The following is a 16,759-nucleotide window of genomic DNA, read 5'->3' as shown; positions in this document are numbered from 1 at the left end:
AAAAATGCTCTTATGAAGTGCATGTGGACTCAAATATATATTGTTTTTAATGCTTACATGAAATGCTGTTTGACATAGCTTTTTAGAAGATAAACATGATGCCAATAGATGACAAAAAATAAAAATTCTTAAACAAGATTGTAAGACACTTTAAAGAAGAGCATTAAGTCTTGCTTATTGCTTATATAATTAAAGTTTTTTCAAAATACAAAATGAGAGTCAGGACACTCTTTTGTACAATTCCTTCAGTTTTAAAACTATATTTCAGTACTGAGTCTAATAAACCAGTCGGAACATAAAACCTGCAAATTACTGATATAAAATTAAACCTGTAACGCTTACTGTAGAATGCAAATATCAATGGAAATGCAATTTTGGTCGTGCTTGTCAAGTATGAAAAGCTTTCAAATAAAAAACCTTCTGTCTGAAAATTACAAAAAGACAGCATATTTGGAATAACTGAGTTTAGATCATGTAAGTAAGGGCTTAATTTTTTCACTTCATTTTCTTACAGAATTACACTAATATTTTTTTAAAATGTCAAATTAGATTAAGTTCCCATCTATACCAGATGGATAACACTTTGTTCCTGATTGCTACATATTTCCACCCCTCTGAATTTTTTTCAATAGGTGCACTAGGCCTTCCAATGAGGGGAATGAGCAACAATACCCCTCAGTTAAATCGCAGCTTATCACAAGGCACTCAGTTACCGAGCCACGTAACGCCAACAACAGGGGTACCAACAATGTCACTTCATACGCCTCCATCTCCGAGCAGGTATTTATTGGTAGCTGATATTTCTGCAATTGCGTTTTTCTGCAGAGCAGTTTTTAAGCATATTTTACCTAAACTATTTTACATTATAGTTAATAAAAAAGAAAAAATATTTCCTTTTATGGATCACTGCCTGTGTTGAGGAAAATTATATTTGTAATACAGTGTTTGTATGTGTAAGGATAGTGTTCACTTGCAAATTCTGTTGCAGGAACACAAGACATCATTTGACTGCTTTGGTAAATGTGTAGTTAAAATTGTATGCATGTTATACAGCATTCAGAATATCAAGGGGGTAGGACAGAAGCACTAATATTAACAAAAGATTTTATAAATCTGTTGATTTAGCTATATGATGTTTTCACACTCAAGTTTTTTTTCACTTCATATATTTTTTATAAGTGTTCTACACTAGACCTGACCAAGGATTTGTCTCGTCTCATTGTATAAAGGAGCATATGACTTTTTTGAAGAAACCTAAAACTCTGTACCATTTACTGAGAAGTAATTGCGTAAATGATGTGCAATATTGAAATTATTCATAAATCTAGCTTGACTGCCTAAAAAATTGATTATTCATTCCATTTCTATACTTAAGTTGAACGGTGTTGTATAGGTTCAACTTTTTGGATGGTTTCTCTCTTTCAGGGGTATATTGCCTATGAATCCTAGGAATATGATGAACCACTCCCAGGTTGGTCAGGGCATTGGAATTCCCAGCAGGACAAACAGCATGAGCAGTTCAGGGTTAGGCAGCCCCAACAGAAGCTCACCTAGCATAATATGTATGCCAAAGCAGCAACCCTCTCGACAACCTTTTACTGTGAACAGGTAAGACTGATTTGGTCAAGCTATATACATGCAGGTATGGGCATGTTCAGCAGCATTCCTGAAATAAAAATCTAGTTTTGTCCATTATTTTAAAGTTTGAAGTGGTGAATTCTTACTGCCAGGAGACTGTGTATCTGCTTTGAAATGTACATAAGACTCTCTTGATTGAAGCCTTCAAACTAAATTTTGCCTGGCCATTGGTCATCCACTACTGTTCCTGCAAAAATGCATATTTAAAAGTGCAAGTTGGCCTTTTTTTGCACATTTTAACTTTAGTACTGGTTATAAGTTACATTAAATGCACTTGGAAAAAGTAAGGCAAGAATTAAAAATATAATAGTTGTTCTTTGAGAATTGCCTCTGTAGATTCACATGCTTTGGAGTCTTGCGCCTCCGTACTGCAAGCCACGCAACCATTTGGAAAGCAGTGACTTGCCCTCCTGTAGAGCTGAGCATTCGTTGCAAACAGCCTCTGTTCCTTTCCTTCCACTCTAGGCATAGGTCTCAGAATCATCAATAACTTAACAGTAACACAGCATAAGATAAATTATGTTTGGTTTATATTGATTTTTGAAGTTATCTGTGTATATAAACAATTAAAAAGAATCACTACTGTCATTTGGTTATAACTGCTTTACCACATCTTATAGTAGTATGTCCACTCAATCGCAGTGTTCCCAATCCTCATCTTTTCTTCATTTAAATCTCTCTGTACTGTTCGCAAACTAACTCATGTCAGTCATATGCTTTCTCCAACCCAACGTTATGTAAAAGAAGAATGAGAGGGAGAGAAATTTTAAGATAATGTTTTTAATCTCTTAGTTTGTACAATTCCTATCCACTTCAAGAAAAGAAGATCTTGATGATCTCCTCAGCCAGCCACAGTAGGGATCTGGCAGCAGTAGTTAAAATCCCTGCCTTGTGGCATGAGAGGGGTCTTTTGCTCCTCTCTCTCTATAGGCTACCTCAGCATGTTTGCTGTAATGAATATCCACAAATAAAGGAGCAAATAAATTATTATTGTGATTTGTTGTTTTTTTGTTTTTTGTTTTTTTAAAAAAACGCTCATTAACATTAATTGAGATGCCCCTTTTCTTAGTTTTCAACAGTAATTCAGAGATATTGAAATCCCAGTCTGCAATAGCTTTTGAATTATTGTCTTCATCTTTTATACATCGTATGTTTTCTTCTTGCGTCCCTCTCCCATTTAGGAAGGGCTGCTCACTAGTTTCCAGGTTGCTATTTTTTATTAAAGATATTTCCAGTGTGGGGTTATTCATTTGACTTTAAAGGCAAATATGTACCTACAAGACTATAAATACACATGTTAAAGTATACTACAAATGCCACTGTTAACACTAAATTTACAGACATCAGTACTATTGTGGATAAAGTTAAAAACTTCATGAAGATTTTATGAATTTTTTTGATGGTCACATAATTGATGATCACTTCCATAAAATATTCTCTAAACATTTTTCCCAATTTGAACAGTGTGTTGGCTATTTCAAAATTTGTAGAATATTTAACTTTCTCCTCATCAGCTACCTACATTTTCCTAAAGAGGCAGCACTATGTATTGATATAAAGTTGGATAACACACCGGTAACAAATAACTGTGGGGCAATTTTTTCTCAGGCTGTCTGACCTCTTGTATCTCTCTGAAATCCCTAGTCTGAGGACTCTTTTAATTGCTGGATTTTATTTGTTGAAATGTGTTGTGTGAAAAGTACTATATATCAGCAGGCTATATTGCATGCCCTTACTAACTACATGAAGATCGACGGTTTTATCCGTGCTCTCACCTCATTTAGAATTCCAGAAGATAACAGAAATCTGTTTCTTCAAGTGGCTGATAGATAAGAGTCAAAGGGTTTGATAGGTTTCAGAGTAACAGCCGTGTTTGATGTATTCCAAATACACCACCTTGCTGAAGCCAAGCTGAACAGGGTCATTCTGCACTTACTGTTCCCCTACTCAATCTCTTGAACTGTGTTAGGGGAACTGAAAGCAGTTTCTCTTGCCCCTCCAAGGGTGATTATGGCTACTAGTAGGCAAAGCAAGTTGTCTAGTTCCCTGATTGATGTGTGACCACATATGGGAAACGGTAAACACACAAGGTTAAGGGGGATAGCCTTTTTTACTTTCTTTTTTTAGACCTTAGCCTAATTGCTTTTCTTAATAAAGCACGAGAGAAAATAAGAGTTAGCACGGACAGATCAAGCCGAGATTATCTTGTCAAAATACCCTCTTGACTTTACTGTATCATGTCCCTTAGCAAAGTCAAGATGGTATCTGCTGTATTCTCTTTATCCGTAGATATATCAACTTTGTCATGATTCACTTAATCCATAGATATATCAACTTTGTCATGATTCACTTATGAATTTGTTATTTTAATGCCTATGGCTCTGTTATCCTTAAATCTCTGAGCATTTTTCTTAATAGTCTATTGTTAGACATTTATAATAAAATTATCTTGATTAATTGCCCCATTGTTTACACAGATTTGACCAGTGCAAAGTATAAAACAGTGAAAACTGAATTTGAAAGATGAATGCAGGTTTCTTAGCCTGTGAAGGTGTTAATAAAGTTTCTTCGTTTTCCTTTCTTGTCCTATCTTCTCTCACTCAGTTGAAGTTAGAAAGTGTTTATTTCTTGTGTCTGAATTTTTGTTTTTGTGCACAGTATGTCTGGATTTGGAATGAACAGGAATCAGGCATTTGGAATGAATAACTCCTTATCAAGTAACATTTTTAATGGAACAGGTGAGTTTCCTTTAAATAGGTAGAGTATAAAGTACAATAGGAGGTATGTATGTTAACTGGTTAAAACCCCAAGTTGTTAAAGATATTTGTCTCTAATTGTGATTTTTTTGTAATTATGCTTAATGGCTTTGTACAGAATTGTTTCCATTACTTAAGAATATGCACATAAATTGGAACGCTGACATTAATATATGACAAATGTGTAATTCAGTTTTTAAGATCATATGGAAAATACAAAATACATTTGGGTAGTAGCACATAGCATAAAAATAACACTTCTGAAATTATACTAGAAATTAATATTTATATTACTTTTAAAGACAAAGTAGAAAGACTTAAATTACACTGAAAATAGTTTGTTTTGCATGGATTTTTTTTTAAATATACACACATTCATAACAGCCATTTTGTTTCAAAGTCAAAAATAGTTTAAAGATCCAGGGACAACAAAGGGATGATCCTGTTAAATGTTCATTACTCTATAGGAGGCGGGAAAGTATCGGTTTAGTATGAAAATATTATGGTGAACAACTTCTTAAACTATTTTTAGAAATCTTCCCTTATTTCCAACTCCTCTTAGATATAAAAAATGATCCTTTTAAATCAGTAGTCTGGGTTGTGATAGTTTCTAGGAATTCCAGACTGTTCATTTGTATTAAGAAAACTATATATAAAATCATCCAGAAAAATTCTTTACTTTAGGTATGTATGGCTATACTAAGCTTTCTGTATATAATTACAAGGTTATAATTACATCTTAAAAGTACTGATGATGTCATAAAGTAAAAGGGTAATGCCCAAGTGGTTTGTGTAGTCACTAGAACACTGTGATGGCATTATAAACCTGTAATTCAAAATTTGTATATACTCTGATACCAGTTGCAAATCGGAATTCATGCCTTACCCTGGGTTTTACTACGTGTCTTCTGCAATTGCTTCATTATTCTGCCTTGTCCTGAGTTAGTAGCGATTAAAGGGCTCCTACAGCGCTGCCACCGATAGTACTACTTCCCCTCTCCAAACCCTTCTCTTGCTAACTCCCTATTGTCAGTGAAGCCTTTCTTTCCCACTGTGGAACCACTGATGACTTCAGTCCTGTAATGTACAGGTGCAGTGTCACATTCATGACTCTTAGCATATATTATTGAGTTGTTCTTTTAAAAACAAAAAATGCTCTATAGCCTAGCTTTGTCATCTAGGCTTTTTTTAAAAAAAATTTATACAGAATACTGATAGAAACATGAAGAGAAAATGAAGTGTTCTCCTACCTTTTAGAGGTGGGATTTTATTTCTTCAGCATATCATCTATTGCTAGCACTGTAAACCATGGAAATCACATCTTGGTGACAGGAGGTGGTGTGCATTTGAACATTTTAAAAAAATCAGTTTGTTTGAATGTACATGTTTGTGAAAAGAAAATATTTCTGATCCTTTTATTGTTTTATGAAGAAAAACTTGATTTCATGTATTGCAGTCCCTGTGTAAAAAATTCAAGGGGGTTAAAAAATGGAGTGCTTTTTATTTTAGATGGAAGTGAAAATGTGACAGGATTGGACCTTTCAGATTTTCCAGCACTAGCAGACAGAAATAGAAGGGAAGGAAGTGGCAACCCAACACCATTAATAAACCCATTAGCTGGAAGGGCTCCGTATGGTAAGAATGTGCTTCTGAAAACTTTGTTGAATAAAATAAATGTTTACTTGCCTGATTCACCTATGGCTGTTTGTAATATGTTGTTATGAGACAGTGGGTAACATTTTAAAAAGTGCTTAGGTCCCGTTGACCGTCAATAAGACTTAGGCTCCTAAGTCATACTTTCAAAAGTGACTGAGACACTTAGAATCTGGTTACCTTGATGCTTTTGAAAACAGTACCCAACATCTCTTCAGTTAGAAGTTGACTTCAAATATGTTGCAAGTTGTTATAATTCAGCTGTTTAAATTCACCTTTGATTGAAAACTGGCAATTTTTTTCAGTCTGGATATGCATATTTTTAAATAGTTTCAGTTTTTTGTTTCCTGTCAAATTGATTGCCTGTCTTTTAGATGCCTGTTGGTCAAAATGTCACAGCATACCTTGTAAATAGTTGATTTTAGAAATAAAATCTGACTGGTGCAGTTATTAACATTAAAAAGTCAGCATTTGCTAAGAGATGTGACATCCTATCAGAGATGCTACAGTTTCCTCCTATACTGTGCTACCTATTGACTTTTTAATAGTGAACATCGTACTTGATGCTTATTGATTTTTTTTTTAAATAGATACCAATCTTATGCAATAGAACTACTTGTAGAATAGTTAAAAATTATCTTTGCTCATGTGATTTCTAGTATAAGTCACCAGGGTAGCTTAGCCTCAAAGTACAACTTTTTCTTGTTTCTTAATATATGTTTGCACTGCATATCACTTCTGCATATCACTTAGGCATATAACTTGCTGTTATATAAATTATCATTGGGTACTACAAGAAAGAGGGTATTAAGTTCTTTTTAGCTCATTCTCCAAATTTCTGACAGAAAAAGCTCTGTTACCTTTAGAATATCAATCAGCATTTTGCTAAAAGATCTTATTTGCTTCTATAAATGCCAGAATCCATTTATTCAGAAGAAAGAAGAAACAGAATTCAGTCAACCTATTTCCTAAATTGGAAAAAAAAAGGGAGCTCTGATATCTTCTTGGCCTCAGAACACTGGAAAATGTCTAATGTCAACTTGTATCGATACTTTTGCTCATCTACACCTATCCAGAACCTCTGGAAGATGAGCTATAGGTTTCCTTCTATCTGCATTTACCCTGCATCATAGGTCTGAGGAGTAATTTGTAGCCAGATTACTATATTATTTCTGTATGTCTGAGCAAGAGGCTGACCCCTGGAGTCTTTTTTTTTTTTTTTTTTTTTTTAATATTGGCATAATAAATAATGCTGCTCTTCAGTCCCTGGATCCCATCTTCCAGTATGAATGACCTACTTTTCTGAAATTAGGGTCAGAGCATTGAGGTCCGCTGATGTCTGTAGACTTGCATTTTTCCTACTGTTTAAGTCACTGGCAAGTTTAACATAGTGATGTTCTATTGCAAATTACCTGCATGTTTACTTAAAATATATAAGCCTAACCAAATTTCAGAAAACATTTTCAGAATTTAAAGGAAAACAGATTTCAGTTTAAAAAAATCTGTTCTATCAAAACACCATTGCCTTCCTTTTTATCAAATTGCTTTAATATTTTAAAAACTCCTCTCAAGGTTCTTCTGCTTATTCAAACTGTTGTGTAAGATGTTTAGTGTTAATAATAGTAAAACTATTGGGCCTAATTAATTCTTAGTGTAACTTCAATAAAAACAGTGCTGTTGTGCTAGTTATGAATTTGGTCCCAAAGTTTTCTACTACATCTAATTTAAATAAGAGAACTGAGTCAGTGACGTACAGTTCCAGTAAACCAACACACTTTCATTTTTTTCATATTTCCTGTTCTTTTAAAGTCTGTTGCACTTCACCACTTGCTCATAAAAATGTTATGCAGCAGCAGAAAAATGTTTTCATAAGTTATTAATATTGTACTTGCTCTCATTTGGATCATAGTCGGAATGGTAACAAAACCAGCAAGTGAGCAATCCCAGGACTTCTCAATACACAATGAAGATTTTCCAGCATTACCAGGCTCCAGTTACAAAGATCCAACATCAAGTAATGATGACAGTAAATCTGTAAGTAAATATTAAAACTTTATTTTTTCCCTCCAGTTCATTTGTTTTTCAACAACTTAGTTTAAAATTGGCAATAAAGCAATTTGAGTACACTTGTACTTCCAGGTGACAAATTTTAAGAGGTCTTCTATAAACTACTCAGTAATTGAAATATCACTATATGTACTATGCAGATTGGCTCTCCTAGGGAATCACTTGTCTTCTGACCATGAAAATGACCTTGATAACAGATTATTTGGGGTGGAGGGAAATCAAATTACTTTCTCAGTTTCAAAAAGTCCTGTGTACTTTTATGTACACTTTTGGAGCTAGAAAACCTGAGTTTAATTGTTTCTTTCAGGTATATATCACAAAGTTTGCTTCTAGAATCAAGAAATAATTGTTCTAAAATTCCCGGTGCTGAGTTTTAACATAGCTGAACTGGAAGTATTTCCCTCCCTCTTCTCAGCTAGATTCACATGTTACTTTCTCCAGTAACAACAATAATACTTTCCACACTACAGCACCGTCCACTGAGGTTCTCAATGTTCTTTACAAACGTAATGAGTTAAGTCTCGCAGTGTCCCTGAGAGCTAGGTAAATATTGTTATTCCCCATTTTTTTTTATAGATAGGGAAATAATGGCACAGGGATAAAGTGATCTTAACCAAATATCACACAGGAAATCTGTGTCATAGTCAGGAATTAAGATTTCTAACTCCTAATACCTTAACGACCAGACTATTCTGCATCCTTTTAGTTATTGCATCTTTACATGTATAAGTTTATTGATTCTGAAAGTTTGGTAATATTGGAATCGATCAGCAATGTGAATATTAATAGTGTAATTGCATGGTTCGGGGTTGTTTGTCCTCAGTTATCCATATTCCAGTGTAATTTGAGGATAGCAAGGTTTGGCAAATATTGGTGGGTTTTTGTGATTCTAGTTTGTCACTCATATTGTTACATATCCAGTATTTCCTGGACAGAGGACATGAAACATTTAAATAAGAATAAACTTGAAAAAAGATTTTTTTTTTCCCTCTTCAGTTAATGTGGCAAGCCATGAGTGGCAGAGGTATTAAACTGTTTAATCCAGTTAGTTAGGAACTGTTTAATTCAACTCAAGTTCTTTGATCTTTGATTTCATTAATAAACTATAGGTAGTATGTAATGTTCCATGGAAACCATAAAAATTAAATTCAGGGGATTTACAAGTAAAATGGAGTGTTAACTATCTCACCAGTTAAAACCACAGTCCTGGTGCACGTGAGATCATGGAACTGATTTGATAATACAAATCAGACTAGCAAAATGGCTCATGTAAAAAAATCCTAGATTCTATACTTTAATGGGCATTTCAGAGTGGTTGATCTCAACTATGTACAACCAGTTCTGGGTTAATGATTAACTTATTGAACTTTGATGATTCATAGAATTTTCAGTGAAGTATCATGAATCGTCGTAACCATGGGAGATTCAACCATTCAGATTGCCAAAATTAGCATTTATCCACATTACACACTTGGTTTTTTGAAGTAGTATAAAGCCTTTGCAAGAAGCTGTTGAAAGATATGGGAGTGAAGTCACTTCGTTGCATGCAGTCCTGCTATCTGTAGAGGTCAAATGCTTAGTTTTTCATTCCCTGGAGGAAGCTGTTAAGGTTTGCGAGTACTGAAAAACAGGAGGTAGAAGCAGACTCAGAGAGGGATTGGATGAAAATTGAACTGATACAATATGATTTTATACAAAGTTGTCCTGTCAAAAAGTTACAGTACTATGCAGGCAGTATGTCCTGATACACTGATGATCTGCCATTTGAAACGGCAGTATGTCAGTGCACAGTAGAAAACTTAGTGTGCAGCAGCAAGATCAATGTGGGCAGTTAAGATGCAGCATGCTGAAGCTCTCTAGATTTATACCTGAACTTGCTGCTCACCAAACAGCCTTTTAGACGTGTCTTTAATTTCTTTTATTGTCCCTTCCTGTGACGTCTTCTCTAGACATTGAGCTCTTCAGAGTCGCATCCTCTCAGTGTGGCACCATGCATACTGTAGAAATAGTAAATAGAAATGACAGAAAAACAGTTTGTGGCAGTAGAAAGCAAACGTTTTATACAGTTTTCTTGTCAAACATAGTGTTATACCTCTTTCCTAATTGGTGAGTGTCAACTGTAGTTTGCTTGCTTCTGTAATTGGTCCTGTTGTTATATCCAACGTCAGCCACTGCAGCTCAGAGGGGCTGTCTATGTGAAGACAAGACTGTTGGCAGGCATGTGAAGCGAAGGGCCCATGAGCACCTCCTGTGCCGTGCACTCGTTTAGAAATGCAGGCGTTTACACTTCCCGTTAATATTCTGCTCCAAGTGTGTACAAAATATTTAAATATCCTGACCTTTTAAATTTGAGATTATAGATTTGGGAGTAGTTCTTATTGTAGGGATTGTAAAAATGACGAAGACATTAATCATACCTAGAGATTGGTGACGGAATACGAGGCCTTCAACTGACAAACAGAGCTGTGGTTTACATTTTGCTCATAAGTAAGCCCTGAAAAGTGTGGAAAACTAAGTCTTTGGTTTTAATTCCTTTATATACAAATACCAGGTGCGACAGGGTCGGGCCAGATGGCTACAGGAGAGTAATAGAAGGCAGATATATTAGCCCCAGGCTAAGTAGGTCCCTTTTCCCTGAGTAAGGTAACAGGGAAAGTTCCAGAACAATCAGGAATCTTCTGGAGACAATTAAGACAGGCTGATTAGAACACCTGCAGCCAATCAAGAAGCTGCTAGAATCAATTAAGGAAGGCTAATCAGGGCACCTGGGTTTTAAAAAGGAGCTCACTTCAGTTTGTGGTGTGCATGTGAGGAGCTGGGAGCAAGAGGCACGAGGAGCTGAGAGTGAGAATGCGGACTGTTGGGGGACTGAGGAGTACAAGCGTTATCAGACACCAGAAGGAAGGTCCTATGGTGAGGATAAAGAAGGTGTTGGGAGGAGGCCATGGGGAAGTAGCCCAGGAAGTTGTAGCTGTCGCACTGCTGTTCCAGGAGGCACTCTAGACCTCTGCATTCCACAGGGCCCTGGGCTGGAACCTGGAGTAGAGGGTGGGCCTGGGTTCCCCCCAAATCCTCCCAACTCCTGGTCAGACACAGGAGTCGTCGACCTGGACTGTGGGTTCAGAAAAACGGCCAAGCTGAGGGCTGCTGTGAAGCTCCAAGGTGAGCAAATCCGCCAATAAGCGCAAGACCCACCAAGGTAGAGGAGGAACTTTGTCACACGGGTTTTTTTTCAAAACTTAAAACTGAATTACCTTGTAGTGTGGCAGGGCACTTCATTTCTTTTGGAATATGAATAATTGAACAGACTTCAACCTCACAATACATGTATGGTCCTGTTGATGGCTTTTGAGGAGCAGAAGGGCTGCTTAACCAAGTTTTTCATGTTGGTTTGTTTTCTATCATGCTAACTTGCACAAATTATTTGTTTCTTAATAGAATTTGAGTACATCAGGCAAAACATCTTCTAGTGCAGACGGACCCAAATTCCCTGGAGATAAAAGTTCAACAACGCAAAACAACAACCAGCAGAAAAAAGGGATCCAGGTGCTACCTGATGGTATACTTGAGCCTTTTTTGCTAAATCACTTGAAAATATTTTCAGATGAACTTGTTGATTCCTCCACTTGTTGAAAGGAGAAAATTAATTTGTTGTTCTTGCCTAGGTCGGGTTACCAACATTCCTCAAGGGATGGTGACGGACCAGTTTGGGATGATTGGCTTGTTAACATTCATCAGGGCAGCAGAGACGGACCCGGGAATGGTACATCTTGCATTAGGAAGTGACTTAACAACACTAGGTCTCAATCTCAACTCTCCTGAGTAAGTTCTGTTTTCAGTACTGTCATCAGTTTTGTTTTTATTATGCTACTGTTCATAATATTGCGTTCATTTGGTTCACATGACTATAAAAAAACACTGCAGATACTTTGACAAATTAAGTTTGAAAATGCAATGACAGTAAAGTAAAGCCTTCATTGATAAGAGAACTGTACTTCAAGGCGTATTGAGATCTTGTTTTGCAAGCTTTCAGTAAGCTAGGAGGCTCTCCTTATGCCCTTAACTTGTTAAGGATTTTTGTCAGGGAAGCTTTAATGCGTTGTTAATAAATTTCATGCATAAATTATTTTTTAAATAAAAATTTTCCTTGAGGATATTTACATTTAACAATCAGACAGCATTTTTATTGTAAATTAAACTTACACTGATGTAATAACAAACAGTACATCTTCGTAGTTGTGTAGTATAGTTGTATTGTTACCTTCAAGAGCAGTATACCTTTGAAGTTAACTTCTAGTCCAATAGTTATTTTATATTCTCCATGTGCATAATTGTGAGCCTTCCACCATGATATCACAGGGCAGTAAGGGATTTTAAAGAATCTCTTACACCTCTGTGTGGACTACCCACATCACCAGAGCCTATGTTGGGAGGCAGGAGGGGAACAGCTGCTGGCATGCTGCTATTTCCCCTTCCATACATGTGGAAAGTGAGCAGAGTATTGGCTCCGCCCCCCAACACATCTGCCCACATACTTGAGCTGCTGTAGAGTGGGAAGTCATTTGAAGCAAGGGAAAAGCAGGAAACAGTCACATCTGTTTCTTACCTTGCTTCTGGGGCAGTTCAGCAGCACACTATCTTTTACTCTGGCTGGATTGCAGAATTACAATGCTGCCTCATCTCTTGAGATACATGGACAAACTTGGGACAGGGAGCTCTAAAGCTTTTGTTTACTCTGCACAACCTATAAACAGAGTACTAAAAACATAATTAATCTAAAAGGTATTTGATGCATGGCCCATCTGCAGAAGAACCATGCTGAACTTCATAGTTTATTCTCTCTCAAAAAAAAGTCTCTTTTTTCACCAAAGATTTGTGTACTATGTTTGTTGAAATTTTATGAATGCACACAATAAACCAGCCAGCAAAACCAGATTGGAATGGTACATGTAGATGAAAGGAATTCTTTGCACTTCACATTTCTCAGATTATATACACATGAAATAGGTATGTATATGAGTTGAAGAAGGATTGGAGAGAGAGAGTGTAAAACAAGATGAAACAAGAAAGAGTAAGAAGAAAAAAGTGGCATTCTGGAATCTGCACTCCTTATGCAGTAATTGGCACTAATTTATATATATCCCTCATGTAAATTGATTATTTTCAGGAATTACTCCATAGTGCATTTATAAACATTTTTTTAGAACATTGTTCCATTAGAGACCAGGTGGGTGAGGTAATATCTTCTATTGGACCAACTTCTGTTGGTGAGAGAGACAAGCTTTCAAGCTTACACAGAGTTCCATTGGTATTCTCAGAACTACACTTGTGCACCATAACCACTCTTCTAATACAAATAGATTTAGAGTCTGCAGAATGAAAAATATACATAGTAATTTCTTCAGACTTAGTGCTGCTCTTACAGATTATGACTTTTTTGAGTGTGATGGATTTTTTCTACTTCACTAAGAATGTGAGAGTTTTAAATAGCTATACTAAGAAATCACTCTGCTCACTTCTAGCTCCATAATTTGTAGCATTGATTTAATTTTGACCGTCTGAGTAGGTGCGTCTGCAGGATGTGCACAATATCAGAGTTGTTTGATATTTCCAATACAGATTGTCCTCAGCAAGGCTATGTTTGAACAATGTGCTTAGAGCAAAGTACATCTGAAATTCAGTATTTTAAAATAGATTTAAGTGTAATTTAGCCCATGGAGCTGAATATTTGAGTTTTTGGTACAATTTTGTCCCACTGTTTGCTAGTAAAACTAGCATTTAAAATCCTTTCATCTAAATCTCAGGTTATTTATTTTTAGCTTTGTTTATAATCCGTGTAAGATTGTGATATAAAGCTAGTTTTTATTTGGTACTGTTGAAGTGCTGAAAAATAGTAATAGTTTAGAATGACATTTGTCATGGTGGCGATATCTGAAATTAAAGGCACTTTATTGTGGTGGTTTATTGGTATGCTGTGCATCTTCTCAATTTGATAAAAGTCCTAATTGTTAATATACATATCTATGCAGGATTTTACCAATTTGTTGGCATGATTGCTGGTAATTAGTTAACTGGATTTTTTTTAGTTTTTAATAGGGAATCGTTTCATACATAGTATTTACTATCGTCCTTGGATGCATATTATTCAAGCGACAACATTTGATCCGTGTGTGTATATTACATATATATTCGTATTGTAATACCTGCTTTTAGTCTGGTTTTGGAGCTTTTACAGTTGATGATGCAGATAAAAGATTTACTATATTATTTTGGTGGCCTCAAAGTTAGTGATACGTTTTTGCCTAGTGTGACAGTCAATTATCACTGCGCTTTAAATCAGTGGTTCTCAACAGGGAGTCTTTGAACCCTTTCAGGGAGGCTTGGGGCCCCATGGTTAAAACCCAGAGCCCAAGCCCCAGCTCCGCCCGTGGGGCTGAAGCCAGGACCCACAGGGTTGAAGCTGTGGTGTCTGGTGCCGTCCCCCCCCCCCTGCAGGGGGCAGCAGTGCTGAATCCTGGAGCCTCGAGCCCTGGTCCTCCCCACAAGGCAGAAGCCCTGAGCCCATAGGCAGAGTTGGGAGGTATGGGGGTGTTGCCTCCCTCCCCCTGAAACTACACTGCAAGAAACTACTCCCCTCCCCACCAGGCCAGGTCAGAGGCAGGAAGCCAGAGCCGGGCAGCGTGAGGCAGCTGCTGCTGTGGCTGGTGCCATGGAGCAGGCAGCCTAGGCATTCCCTTGTCTCCTGCTGCTGCGGGGGGTTGAAGCTGCTCCTCAACTCCCAGCCCCCGTTGCTCACGCAGCTGGTAAAAGCCGACTAGGCAGAGGTACCTGACTCGGTGGCTGGCAGAGCCCTCGGGGAACTGGGACCGCATACAGCCCCTAGCTACCCTTGTCCCTGCACCTTGAGCTACCCCCCTGCCTGCACACAATCCCGAGCTACCCCCCTGCCTGCACACAATCCCGAGCTACCCCCCTGCCTGCACACAATCCCGAGCTACCCCCCTGCCTGCACACAATCCCGAGCTACCCCCCTGCCTGCACACAATCCCGAGCTACCCCCCTGCCTGCACACAATCCCGAGCTACCCCCCTGCCTGCACACAATCCCGAGCTACCCCCCTGCCTGCACACAATCCCGAGCTACCCCCCTGCCTGCACACAATCCCGAGCTACCCCCCTGCCTGCACACAGCCCTTAGGTACCATACTCGCTACACCCTGAGCTACCCCCTGCCTGCACACAGCCCCTCGCTTTCCTCCTCCCTGCATCCTAACCTTTCCCCCAGTCCGCACGCAGCCCCTAGCCACCCTCTCTCTGCACCTTGAGCTACCCCCCTACCCGCGCACACACCCTAGCTACTCCCTGCCTGCACAGAGCCCTTAGGTACCCTCTCCCTGAACCCTGAGCTGTTTTCAAACTTTTTGAGCTGAGCCCCCATCTTTGAGTTATAGAGAGAACAGAAGTTGATAAAGTACACATAGGAACTGAAGAGAAATACTCAAACGAAAGAGTCCTGTTCAGTTACGTCACATGAAGGCAGTCAGCTAAATATTGACAAATTTTATAAGTGCTTTTATACAAGTGCTAGAAGTCTAAATACTAAAATGGATAAACTGGAGTGCCTTGTATTAAATGAGGGTATTGGTATAATAGACGTCACAGAAACTTGCTGGATGATGATAATCAACAGGACATGATAACACCAGGGTTTAAAATATATAGGAAAGGCAAAGTGGGTTGTGCTGGTGGGAGAGTGGCATTTTATGTGAAAGAAAGAATAGAATCAAATATAGTAAATACCTTAAATGAATCAAACTGTACCAGAGAATCTCTGTAGATAGAAATTCTGTGCTTCATTAACAAGAATATACTACTGACAACTCTCAAACCAGGATGTGACAGTGACTGTGAAATGCTCAGGGAGATTAGAGAGGCCACAAAAATTGAATACTTAATAATAATAATAATTAATAGGTATTTAACTAACTGCATGTTGACTAGATACATGTCAGGGACAGGATGCAGACACAAAATTTCTAGACACCATAAATGACTGCTGCTTGGAGCAGCTAGTCCTGGAACCCCCAAAGGGAGAGGCAATTCTTGATTTAGTCCTGAGCAAAGCACAGAATCTGGTTCAAGAGGTAAATATAGCCGAACCACTCAGTAATAGCAACCATAGTGTAATTTAAATTTAACTTCCTGGGGGAAAGGGAAATATCAAAGAAGCCCACCACAGAAGTATTTAACTTCAAAAAGGGGAACTACTCAGAAATGAGGGGGCTAGTTAAATGGAAATTAAAAGGAACAGTCACAAAAAAAGAAATGCCTGAAAGCTGCATGGAAGCTTTTTAAAAACACTGTAATAGACACTCAAAGTAAATGTATACCCCAAATTCAAAACAAAACAGGACCACAAATGTGCCACCACAGCTAAACAGAGTAAAAGAGGCAGTTAGAGGCAAAAAAGCATCATTTAAAAATTGGAAGTCAAATATTACGGAGGAAAATAGAAAGGAAATAAACTCTGGCAAGTTAAATGTAAAAGTACAATTAGGCAGACCAAAAAATAATTTGAAGAGCAACTAGCAAAACATACTAAAACTATCAGAATTTTTTTAAAACTGTATCAGAAGCAGAAAGCCT

At 37.6% G+C, this 16,759-nt stretch overlaps 1 protein-coding gene across 5 annotated transcripts in view; it reads left to right on the top strand.

The window, feature by feature from the left end:
* CNOT2 (CCR4-NOT transcription complex subunit 2) overlaps positions 1-16,759 on the top strand; it is a 151,413-nt gene that overhangs the window by 116,537 nt on the left and 18,117 nt on the right. For all 5 annotated transcript variants that reach the window (XM_073327795.1, XM_073327792.1, XM_073327793.1 and 2 more), the window contains 7 exons: positions 633-780; positions 1,426-1,608; positions 4,297-4,376; positions 5,904-6,029; positions 7,957-8,081; positions 11,553-11,673; positions 11,780-11,936. In XM_073327795.1, coding sequence (XP_073183896.1) covers positions 633-780; positions 1,426-1,608; positions 4,297-4,376; positions 5,904-6,029; positions 7,957-8,081; positions 11,553-11,673; positions 11,780-11,936 — 940 coding nt within the window. The remainder of the gene's footprint in view (positions 1-632; positions 781-1,425; positions 1,609-4,296; positions 4,377-5,903; positions 6,030-7,956; positions 8,082-11,552; positions 11,674-11,779; positions 11,937-16,759) is intronic.

Source organism: Lepidochelys kempii, chromosome 1 (genome assembly GCF_965140265.1).
Source record: "Lepidochelys kempii isolate rLepKem1 chromosome 1, rLepKem1.hap2, whole genome shotgun sequence".
Taxonomy (NCBI): domain Eukaryota; kingdom Metazoa; phylum Chordata; order Testudines; family Cheloniidae; genus Lepidochelys; species Lepidochelys kempii.
Note: the sequence above shows the minus strand (reverse complement) of the source record. Positions and strands in the feature narration are given on the sequence as shown.